Genomic DNA, 12750 nt, shown 5'->3' with positions numbered 1-12750 from the left:
CGACCATTGACAACTTGCACAAGAAGTACAAGACACAAATGGTCATTGGAAAAGCGGCTGGCTGTTCACAGAGCTCTGTGTCCAATTAATAAAGAGGTGAAGGGAAGGAAAAGATGTGGTAGAAAAACGTTTACAAGCATTAGGGATAAACGCACCCTGGAGAGGATTGTGAAACAAAACCCATTGACAAATAGTGGACTGCAGCTGGAGTCAGTGCTTCAAGAACCACTACGCACAGACGTATTAGTTTTAGAGCACTTCAGGAAGTTTTAGAGCACTTCATGCTTCCTGCTGCTAACCAACTTTATGGACATGCAGATTTCATTTTCCAACAAGACTTGGGACCTGCACACAGTGCCAAAGCAACTAGTACCTGGTTTAAGGATAATGGTATCCCTGTTCTTAATTGGCCAGCAAACTTGCCTGACCTTAACACCATAGAAAATCTATAGAGTATTGTGAAGAGGAAGTTGTGATATGCCAGAGCACACAATGCAGAAGAGCTGAAGGCCAATATCAGAACGACCTGGGCTCTCATAACACCTGAGCAGTGCCACAGACTGATCGACTCCAAGCCACGCCACATTGCTGCAGTAATTTAGGCAAAAGGAGCCCCAACTAGGTATTGAGTGCTGTACATGTTCATACTTTTCATGTTCACACTCTTCAGTTGGCCAAGATTTCAAAAAATCCTTTCTTTGTATTGTTCTTAAGTAACATTCTAATTTAAGAGATACTAAATTTGGGACTTTCCTTAGTTGTCAGTTATAACAATAACATATATATATAATTGTCTGGAACATCAGAATAATTTATTACCACATGGCCTTGTGTTTAATTCATATTATGAATTAAATGTTTTGAAAAAGATTTAAGGATTTGGATTTGGAAAGGATTTGGAAAATAAGGACTTGATTTAAACAATGTTGAATATTATTTAAGCATTTCTGTATCTAATATAAATCTACATGTATTATTATCTTCATGGATTACAGTGGACAACCATTTCAAAACCAACAAAAAAGCCCCAGCACCTGCCTCCTTTTTTCCTCAGTCCATTTGCATTATTGGGATATTTACATGGCAAACAGCACATGTGAAACACAAAAGCAGTAAAGATACGTAAGCTGTTTGCAAACACACAAACATTCAATCATCTCCATTTTTGTTTTTTGACCTTTTCCAGACACACACCCATGAAAATACCAACAACAACAACAACAACAAAAACTAGTGCTAGTGTGCTTAATGTATAGTGATGGTTTTATTATCTTGGGTGATGGGGGTTCTGCCACCTGTTTTTCACCTTGCTATCTATTCAGTTCACTTGAGTTTCCTTCACCCATTCATGAGAGATTGGATAACTAATTAGCAGCTTAATTACACCTACAGTGCTGTCCCGTAAAGCTGGTCAACTGGCGATTAAACATGTCAAAACACAGTCAGACCCTGACAGAAGCTTTTATTTTCACCTGGGTGTTTCGGGACACAAATAAACACCTGGGACGGTGACTTTTGTTTAACGGATTATCAAGGGACATTAAAGTGTTTTTATCATTACAATCGTTAGCCAGGCAGAGCAAATGCACAGTGACTGATCATAACATTGCTCTGCTTTTTAAAGTACAGATGATCTCTTAATGACTCTGTTGGGTACTTCTTTCTGCTACGATTAGGACTGTGATGATGATTGGGGTAATTGCAGCATCTCAGCTGATGAATAGAGACCCAGAGCAAATACAGACATTTTAAGTGGACAAAAACACATGAATCTGAAAGCAGGAACTAGAGAACTTTTGAGTATTGATGGGCTTTTTGCCAACACAAAGTCTTTTAGGACTTCAAATATATACTAACAAGTGCATCTTGGAAACATTTCACAAATTATTTTATGATTTCATGTGTTCTTGCATTTTTAATTGTGAGTATATATTTAAATTCAGGGGTTGGACAATGAAACTGAGGCTGTGTCCATACAAACACAGGCATTTTCAAAACTGCAGCTTTTTCAATGCGTTTTATCCGTTCGTCCCTTTCTTTTACGCAAATACAGAACCCGCGGTCACTGAAACCAAACCTTTGTGAAAACTCCTGCCAGGGTGAAGATTTTCAGAAACTCTGTTTGCAGTGTTGTCGTGTATAGCCTACACTGTAAAAAATATTTAGAAAAAAAGTTACCTGGTTGCCTTAAAATTTTGAGTTCATTGAAATTAAAATTTTGAGTTAATACAATGAACATTTTTTGAGATTCGACAACCTTTATTAAAATATTATTTAACGATTTTGTAAGCATATTGGGTAATTACGTGTTTTATTTCTGATGACGCAGTGAAAAATGCCAAATAGTGCTATTTTCATGATTTATCAAAATTTTTTATGTTGTTCAGATACAGTAATATTTTGAGTTTCTATTTATTAAAAACATTTCCTTCACTGTATCAACTCAAATTTTTAATTTCAATAAACTCAAAATTTTAAGGCAACCAGGTTACTTGCTTTTTTAAGTTAAACCAACAAAAAACAACAAATTTTTTTTACAGTGTACGCTGAAATTTGAGATTTTGGCTTGTGATTGCAGAATGCAATACTACGCAGGCCACTGCTTATGACAAACCTTATTTCCAGGCTTCAGGTTGGCCAACATGACTTTTCATGTTACTGCGGGTCATTAAACATATCCATTGTAAAACAGTTGTCAAATCTTTAAATTATTATTGTTTATTATTATAATACTTATATCTTATCACACATGCACACTTCTTACTGTAAAGACTAAAAGCGCTGCTTTGGAATTCAGTGAACATTAAGCCCCGCCTTCTTTTAATCTAATTGGACATCATTAAGGAGTGCTGTTGAACTTTTTAAATGGTCTATCAACAAACTACATACGTAATGGAGAACAACAATAAGAAGCATCATATATTGGGGGGACATTTTGACCATTTCCAATTATTGTGGGGGACTTGTCCACACAACATACCCTAATGAGAGACATATCAGAGTTCAGAAGAGGACAAATTATTAGTGTGCGCATCGCTGGCTCATCTGTGACCAGGACAGAAAGTCTTTGTGGTGTATCGAGAGCTCTGGAATCCAGGGTAGGGTGACCATATTTTGATTACCAAAAACCAAGACACTCGGCCCGGCAATGAGATACTCAAATGATATTCGCAAGTTTACTCAAAGATTCTTTATTCATTTCAATACATTTAATGCCCCCTCTGTATGAATAGAAAATTGTTATATTAGAGCCAGGACAGGACTTGAAAACAGGACATGTCCTGGGAAAACAGGACGTTTGGTCAACCTAATCCAGGGTAATGTTTGCAAACCACCATGTAGGACATATCACATCCAACAGGAGTAACTGTCAACACAAGAGGGAGCTGTCTAAAACGGATGTCCACGTACTAATCACTCATGCCAATGTCAAATGTCAATTTCAATGGTGCCAACAGTGCAAATCTTGGGCTGAGCACAATGTGAAAAAGGCGCTCAGACTGGGATCAGTGATGGTTTGGCCTTTAATATCATAGCATTCCCTAATGTGCTTGATGGGCTATGAACCATTCTGGAGGACCATAAACGACCATAAAAGAGGATGTCATGTATAAGCATGATAATGCACCAAATCACACAGCAAGATTTGAGAGAAATGTTTGATGAACATGAAAGGGAAGTGCACATCTCCCTTGGCCTTCACAGTCACCTGATCTAAATATTTTTGAGCCACGTTGGAGTACTTTGGAGAAGCGAGTCTGAAAATGTTTTCCTCCATCAGTATCACATAGTGACCGAGCCACTGTTCTGGACAAGGAATGGCCCAAAATTACCCAGGGCACTGAAGGACTTGTATCTGTCATTCCCAAGATGTGCTGATGTTGCACTGGCCGCAAAAGGAGTCCCTACACGACACTAATACAAAACCAATTCCAAAAAAGATTGGACACTGTACAAATTATGTATAAAAAAGGAATGCAATAATTTACAAACTCATAAACTTAATATTCAAAATAGAATATAGATATCAAATGTTGAAAGTGAGACATTTTGAAATATCATGCCAAATATAAGCTAATTTTGGATTTCATGAAAGCTACACATTCCAAAAAAGTTGGGACAGGTAACAATAAAAGGATGGAAAAGTTAAATATACACAAAAGGAACACCTGAAAGACCAGTTTGCAACTTATTAGGTCAATTGGCAATGTGATTGGGTATAAAAAGAGCCTCTCAGAGTGACAGTGACTATCAGAAGTCAAGATGGGCAGAGGATCCATAATTCCCCCAATGCTGTGTTGAAAAATAGTGGAGCAGTATCATAAAGGAGTTTCTCAGGGAAAAATTTCAAAGAGTTAGAAGTTATCATCATCTACAGTGCATAATATCACCCAAAGATTCAGAGAATCTGGAACAATCTCTGTGGGTAAGGGTCAAGACTGGAAAACCGTACGTGATGTACGTTACGGGAAATCACAACATGGGCTCAGGAATACTTCCAGAAAACATTGTCGGTGGACACAATCCACTGTGCCATTTGCTGTTGCCGCGTAAATTCTATTAAAGAAGCCATATCTAAACATGATCCAGAAGTGCAGGCGTTTCTTTGGGCCAATGTTTATTAAAAATGGACTGAGGCAAAGTGGAAAACTGTTCTGAGGAAATCAAAACTTGAAGTTCTTTTTGGAAAACTGGGATGCCATGTCACCCGAACTAAAGAGGACAAGGACAACCCAAGTTATTATCAGCGCTCCGTTCAGAAGCCTGCATCTCTGATGGTATAGGGTTGCATGAGTGTGTGTGGCATGGGCAGCTTACACATCTGGAAAGGCACCATCAATGCTGAAAGGTATATCCAAGGTCTAGAACAACATATGCTCTCATCCAGACGTCGTCTCTTGCAGGGAAGACCTTGTATTTTCCAACATGACAATGCCAGACCACATACTGCATCAGTTACAACATCATGGCAGCGTAGAAGAAGGATCCGGTACTGAAATGGCCAGCCTGCAGTCCAGATCTTTCCCCCATAGAAAACATTTGGTGCATCATAAAGAGGAAGATGCGACAAAGAAGACCCAAGAAAATTGAGCACCTAGAAGCCTGTATTAGACAAGAATGGGACAACACTCCTATTCCTAAACTTGAGCAACTTGTCTCCTCAGTCCCCAGACGTTTGCAGACTAGGGGATGCCACACAGTGGTAAACATGGCCTTGTCCCAACTTTTTTGAGATCTGTTGATGCCATGACATATAAAATCGTTATTTTCCCTTAATTTTCTCTATTAAAGCATTTGATATGTAATCTATGTTGTATTCTGAATAAAATATTGAAATTTGAAACTTCCACATCAGTGCATTCTGTTTTTATTCACAATTTGTACAGTGTCCCAACTTTTTTTGGAATCGGGTTTGTAAATGATTGTGGTCTAAAACCTGGTGTTTTAGTTTTATAAAAGCAGCAAATAAGTGATGGTTAACAGGTTTGTAAAAGGTTTTAGAGCAACAGGAATATGTTAAGAAAGGTGCAATTTAATAAATCAATGCTAGATAAATATTTTAAACACTGCTCAGCTTTAATCTTAAAGTGTATGTGACCCTTTATTTCTCCCTCAGCCATATTTTTAAAAAAAATATTTTTAAATGATTGTTGCTCTTTAAATTATTATCACTTTAATTTACACAAGCAGAATAAAAACAGAGTAAAATGACTGACAAATGAAATTTGGTTACATAAACCTGGATGCAAATCACTCATATACAAACAGATCCCACACACATGCAATGTCATCTTGGCACTTTATATAAAGCATGCCTTCAAGTTAGAAGTTACAATTAAAATGCTTAAGCAATAATACATTTGCCCAAATATAATGCTCCTAAGTCAAGATACAACAGACATGTGACGTGGAAAAAAAGGACACAAAATTTGTCTTACAGTTAACATTGCATGTTTTAGATTCACAAATGTTTACTGAATATTTAAAAATAGTCTTTTTGCTCAAACACAATAATCTCGAACACCGCTGCTACATCCTGTCTTCAGTTTTGTGTGGATTCACTCTGAGAAGAAATAAAATAGTTTGTTCATAATATGCTAAACATGAGTGAGTGCAAAAGTCTTAAGTAGAAAGGTTTCATCCAAAATCAAAATTATAAAGGAGAAATAGCCATGAATGATATCTTTTATGTGCATCAAAAATAAATGACATTTTAATTAAAAACGAGAAGCCTTTCTCTGCCAAATCAACAGATGATTGTTGGTCTGTATCATGGCCTAACAAAAGTGTAGCCCAGCACCTTCTGACCCTGACCTGTCCATGATTTTACCACTCATTTGTCACTGCATCATTATAGCCTCTACAGACAACAGCCTCTTCCATGACTTTCCTTATTTACAGACCTATAGTCAAACCAAAATTTATTTTCAACATTTTCTCCCGCTATCACAGTTTATTCGCTATAATTTAGAAAATGGTAATAAAACATGACAAGAACTCAAGCACAAATTCATCTTGATAAAGTCTGATCACTTTGATAGAAAGAGATATCATGGATTACAATCAACCAATCAGCTGTTAAATTTAACTACACAATTAGATAATACCAATTTAGCTCAACCAATGACCAAGCAATGCTTCATTGTGTTCAGCTCAAAGTGTCTGAATTATTTTGCTCACAAATTTACATTTTACTGGTAGTCACTGTATGAGTGTTTTTTGTATATAATATGTCACAATTTACTTTATTTTGCTCTCCTCCCTTATAGAAATGAACTTGTCCTGCACACACTAGCTAGTAAAACATTATATCTGCTGTCTGAATAATTTTTGGCGCGACTGTAAATCCTTTATTTTCAGATGTTTCTTGTTCCTAGTGCACGTGTGTGAGACTGGATTTACCCTTTCATCCTGCAGCATGTTGTTCTCCAGACTTTAATTAATATAGTGCTCCTGAGTGGAGTACAGCCCCTGATGTACAGTACAGGTGTGATGATCGCATTGAGACGAGATAAAATGCGCAAAGGGTCTGTGCCATTATTTTTAAACAGGTAGCACGGAGTGCCCCTAAAAGTACACACAGTTGAATGAAGAAACAACGGCAACCACGCGATCAGAAAACACATGGCTACTATTATGATGAGGTAAATGGACGCGCGCTTGTTGTCGCGTTCCGCGCTCGGAGGTTCGCGCTCCAGCTGGAATTTGGCGATGAAAAACAGCTTTAAGTTCAAGCCAATCATGATAACGACGGAGAACATGTTTGCCACAAAAGTACCAAAGCCCGTCACTTTTTCAGCGATCCCAATAGTCACCAAATTATTAACAGCCACCATTAAAAACGCATAAAGCCAGTAGGCCAGAATCACCAGAAGGGTTCGGTTTCGGGTCATGCGCTGCGAGTATTTGAAAGGCGCGGCGACCGCGTGGTACCGGTCCGCCTGCGCGGCCAGAATCGCCATATAGGACAGACCCAGAAAAGTGGGAACGATATAGAGAGTGCGTGTCGGGGAGTCATAATAATCGCGTACGTCCAGAACTCCAACATAATAATAGGAGACGCCCGAGCAGATGTCACTGAGACACGTGCTGAGCATGTACATGAAGCGGTTCTCGCTGCGCAGAGATCGGTTCATCATGATGGAGAGAAACACGGACGCGTTGAGGAAAATGATGGCGGTGGCGAGAATTACACTGAAGAGAAACAAAAGCACGTTCTCGAAACTATTAAGAGGCAGCACGGTGCCAAGCCCAGCACTACTCTGAGAAATATTCATGAGTGATCATCAGAGTATCAGTGAACTGAACTCAGACGCGCGTGCGGGGCGTTTTTAAAATGAAGGGGACTCGTCGGGGCTCACGTGGCAGGTTTCTGGAAGTGTCAGGCCTGATCTTTTTTTTTTTTTTTTTTTCAAATAAATGTCTGCTTTCGTGTAAAAATGAACGCAAATAACCACTAGTTATGAAATGCAATTAAAAATTACAAATCAAACAAATAAATTAAAAATGAAAAATGTTTTTAAATATCTTTTTATTTTATTATTTTATTTTACATTTAAAGCAATTAATGGGCCAATATGAATCCTTTCATGTATGAATTATGACAACCAGCCAGGATTTTTATTGATCTTAGAGCATGAAAAACTTTGATTTTGATTCGATTTTTTTACACTTATTTTCCGAAGAGATGAAGACTTCAGTGGATGTTTTAACTGAACATAACTGTATCAAACATTACAATGATAGCACAGTAATACTGTGTGTATTTAACAAAACAATAAATAGTATGATATAAATCATGTGAAAACTATCAAATATAGGCCTACAGAAAATATAATGCAGCTTCAACTTGCAAACGCAATTTTGTTGGATACCTACTGTTGAACCAGAAAACCTCAGACTAAAGTCTACATTAATCAATTGATGTTTTCAGACTGTGGGGGAAAAAGCTAGCAATCAGGGGTTTTCAATCTCATCTGAACTAAGCAGTACTGGGAGTAACACTTTACAAGTAGGCCTAACATGCATTACGTAATCAGAGTACTTTTTGATATGACGAGAGTAAAGGATTACAAGTAATGTGCATTATGTAATCAGTAACAAGTAATGCATTGCAAGTATTGTATATTATCTAATCAGATTACTTTTTTGATGTAACAAGTAACGGATTACAAGTAACATGCATTACATAATCAGATTACTTTTTTGATGTAAGGAGTAATAGGCCTACATTACAAGTAACGTACATTATGTAATCAGACTACTTTTTAATGTGACGAGTAAAGCATTAAAAGTAGTGTGCATTGTGTAATCAGATTACTTTTTGATGTAATGAGTAAAACATTACAAGTAACATGGATTACATAATCAGATTACTTTTCAGATGTAACAAGTAATGCATTACAAGTATCGTGCATTACGTATGTTACATACTGAATGTTATGTCCTCATTCATCATGTCATCACTCTCTCATATTCGCATGCTTTAACGCCAGCACGTTAGACGTTAGCCGCGAGCACCGGCAGAGCCGTCTTGGTGGCTATTCAAAATGTTTCAACAAGACAGCAACCGCCTCAGGGCCAACAATAAAGTGATTATTTTAGGTAGTTCTTATCATGATAATCCATTTCCAAGAGTCAATTTCCTTGGATGAGATGGTTTTTATTCGTTACTTATTGACACGATGCTATAAACACACACTGACCTCCTCAAGCTTTTATTTTGGCACTTCCGGTTTTGGGCATTTTTAATATGCATATTAGTTAAATTTTTAGTTTCACCTGAAACATTTAGATTCAACATTTAGGTTTAACATTTGTTATTTAACATTTAGATTTTGCTTTTACATTTAAATTTAACATTAAGATTTAACATTTAGATTTAAAATTTAACATTTATCTGTAACATTTAATATTTAGATTTAACTATTTAAAATATCTCTAAATTGACAAATATTGTTGTAAATGTTCTTTTAAACATTGTTGGAAGCTAAATGTGAAAAAATGTTTCTGTTATTTTCAGTGTGAGCCGCTTTACAAACGGCGCTGCAGCATACATAGATAACATAAAACTTCTTTTTTGATGCAACAGCAGATTACATTCTAATAACACACATATATTTATTTACACCTAAAAGGTTACTGCAGATGAAGTATTTTCAAGACACATCAGTCACAGTAATAGTATGAATTGTAGGTGAAATACGAAGCATGTCAAATTTACTGGACAGATAATTCATTGGTTTAATTGGTTTATTTACAACAAATACTTGGGACATTTAGCAATGATATGACACGTTAGATGTTATTTCATGCTACACTTTTTTTTTTTTTTTTTTGATCTGCAAGAGTCCAGGATAGAAGGAATTGATCAGTGGCGTGCACAAGTGGCGAGCCCCTGCCCCTTTGGAAGCGAAAGCGAAAGTGCCCTTTTCGATCGCACCTTAGTGCCCCCTCGAGCGAGCAAATACAAAAATCCCTAGCGCATATTATTCCCATATAACATTATCATATAATTCATTTTTCAGTCGTATGGGATTGAGCCTCATATATCACACCCTCACACCCTTTAATCAGCACCAGTGTCCTCCATCTACTAAAGGCACATGACAATGCTCACCTTTAACCTAACCATTCCACTCTCGGTTGACTTTTCGCGTCCTGAAGATTATTTGATATTTAGTTTTCATATCCTGTTCGCCACAGTTTCGGTTCTCCTGGCAGGGTCAGTGGTCATCGGCATCATGAGCACCAGAGCCCTGCGCTCTCAGAACCGCTTCATCTTCATGTTAAACACCAGCATCAGTGACACCTTAACCGGCTGCTCTGTCTTCTACCTCGGCCTGTTTGACGTCCAGGAGGGTTACCCGTCCCGAAACGGCACTTTTTACATTTTACCATCATTTCTAGGGGTGAATGTGTTGACATTTGTGTTTGCGCAGTTAGACAGATACCTGGCAGTGTGTTTCCCTTTCTTCTACAATCTGCACATCACGCGCGGGGTCGTGATTGGCGTTTGCGCGCTCTGTTGGATTCATACATACTCACTTCTTACTATTCAAAGTGTCGTGCCTGTTGCATTTGCCGCGCAAATTAATGGATTCTCTGTCATAGTTCTACAGGTGATCGTGGCCATCAAAGTGTTAATGACCATCAAACTGTACATGATCGCGAGGCATCAGCTCAGCCGAGAGCCGCCCAGCAGCGACAAGGACAACAAGAAAGAATCGCTGCGCATCATCGTTTTTGTGGTCATTTGTTTTCTCATCTTGTGGGCTCCGTCTTTTGTGAACATCTCGGTAAAATATGTGACTAAGACTGGGCTGAGGTTCAAAAATGAAGCCACGAATCTCTTCGCGATCATGGCGCGCTTTAACGCGCTCAGCACGCCCGCGCTGTATGTCTGGGCTAGCCCGGCTTTGCGCGCGGCGGTCTGGAAGTCCGTGTGGAGTAAAATAATCAAGAGAAGAACGACAAGGTTTATTTTTGTGTCTAATTGTGTTTCTGAATGTCGAATGTTTAAATCCATGCACACACACACCTGTAAAAATACTGTAATGCCAAGTGTAATAGGCTTGTCCAAGCCTACGATTTTACAATCTAAAATGCTTCATAACTAACAAACATTATCCCCCGATTTCACAGACAAAGCTTAAACTAGTCCCAGACTAAAATGCATGTTTGAGCTGTTTTAACCCAAAGCAACTTGCACACACAAATCTCTAAATGTGCCAGTGTCACTCTTTGCACACTACTAAAGTAATGTTTTTAAAATAATGCTACTCAAATGGCCTAATACTGGATTAGGCTAAACCCTCTTTGTGAAACCGACCCTACCTAATAATATTAATAATTAAAAAAGGGAACAGAACAGAAAAAAAGCACTCAAATTCACAGATTTACGCATTTCAATTGTATAGGCCTAGTAAAATTCCATCAAATCGAATTGAATAATCTGTAGGCCTATATATTTAAAATGTTTAAATGAGTAAAAAACTATCTTAAATTATTTTGTGTAAATTATGATAGAACAAGGAAATTGTCCATTTCAGTTTGATTTGTATTCTTAAATTTAAAAACATCCTTGTTCCATTACAAAAAAATGTTTTAAGCACGGTTTACTCATTATATTCACAATTCTTAACCTGTAATTTGAATAGCCTAAAATGTACGGATTATTCAATAACATTCTGATGGAATTAAATAAATAAAAAATATTAAAGAAAATGTAAATCTTAATGAAAAGGACTTGAGTGTAAGGACGTTCCAAGAACGATGTTCTAACGTGTAGGCCTATAGCCCACATTATTTTAGGAAATTTTACTTTGTCCTAACATTTACAAAACTTTTAAAAACGTGTCGAGGTAGGGTCCAAAAATCGGAGACAAGGCATAACTAACGAAAATCCTTTACAGCTTTTTTTCCTTCAAAATCCTAAACCTTAATTTTCAGGTTAAAAAGTGTCATTAACCCCGCTGTGTGAAATCACCCACACATCTGCAGGCACATACACAAACTAATCTGTTAAACATTTCCTTGACAGTGTTATTAACAATTTAATCATCAAGCTTTGTGTGCAACCTTACATCAATGCGTTTGTGGGTTTCTTTTGAAACAGGGTGGACTCTGGCCGCGTGAAACCCAAGAAGAGAGGAGAGGGAATTGTCAGCATCGCACAGAGTTCCAGAGAAACATGAATGCTAAAGACTCTCTTCAAGACTCAACTATCTGCTGAAACAGTGAAATGATCCGAACCAATAAGAGAAAAGCTAATATTAATATACCATTATGCTCTAACAGGCTTCTTGATCGTTATTTGACACGGCTTGTTAGTCTTTTATGTCTTAGGAAAAACAAACAAACATTTGATTGGTTATTGATAAAAGTCGTGAAAAGTTAACTTAAAAAAAACGCGCTATTCCTGAAACGCGGCTGTTGGATACAAGTACGCCATTTTGAAATATATACATATATATATATATATATATATATATTTTTTTTAGGAATTTAATATAATGGTTGACAATTACAAATGTTCCAGAAACTACACCCATACAAAAAGCCTCCAGGAACTACTTTTTTTTTTTTTTTTTTTTTTTACAATTCAGGTGAATAATTTGAATGTTTTACAATAAGGACTTTTTTCTCCATACCTTCATGAACAGACTTAATCACATTAAATGTCAACATTTATGCTCAGTATATTTACACTGTTCTAGCAGGTAATGCAACTGTTACAACAATTATGTA

At 37.2% G+C, this 12750-nt stretch overlaps 2 protein-coding genes across 2 annotated transcripts; one reads left to right on the top strand and one right to left on the bottom strand.

Annotated features, from left to right (window-relative positions):
• Positions 1 to 5892: 5892 nt before the first annotated feature.
• LOC137065042 (adenosine receptor A3-like) lies at positions 5893 to 7778 on the bottom strand. Its single transcript, XM_067436607.1, has 2 exons — positions 6904 to 7778; positions 5893 to 6064 (listed from the first exon to the last, which is right to left on the bottom strand). The coding sequence occupies exons 1-2, from the start codon at positions 7776 to 7778 to the stop codon at positions 6031 to 6033; spliced, it is 909 nt and encodes a 302-aa protein (XP_067292708.1). The 3' UTR covers positions 5893 to 6030.
• Positions 7779 to 10112: 2334 nt separating this feature from the next.
• On the top strand, positions 10113 to 12425 carry LOC137065343 (trace amine-associated receptor 7g). The gene is made up of 2 exons (XM_067436956.1): positions 10113 to 10978; positions 12119 to 12425. The coding sequence occupies exons 1-2, from the start codon at positions 10113 to 10115 to the stop codon at positions 12195 to 12197; spliced, it is 945 nt and encodes a 314-aa protein (XP_067293057.1). The 3' UTR covers positions 12198 to 12425.
• Positions 12426 to 12750: the final 325 nt, after the last annotated feature.

This window comes from Pseudorasbora parva, chromosome 25 (assembly GCF_024679245.1).
Source record: "Pseudorasbora parva isolate DD20220531a chromosome 25, ASM2467924v1, whole genome shotgun sequence".
Lineage (NCBI taxonomy): Eukaryota > Metazoa > Chordata > Actinopteri > Cypriniformes > Gobionidae > Pseudorasbora > Pseudorasbora parva.
This window is presented reverse-complemented; position numbering and strand designations above follow the sequence as displayed.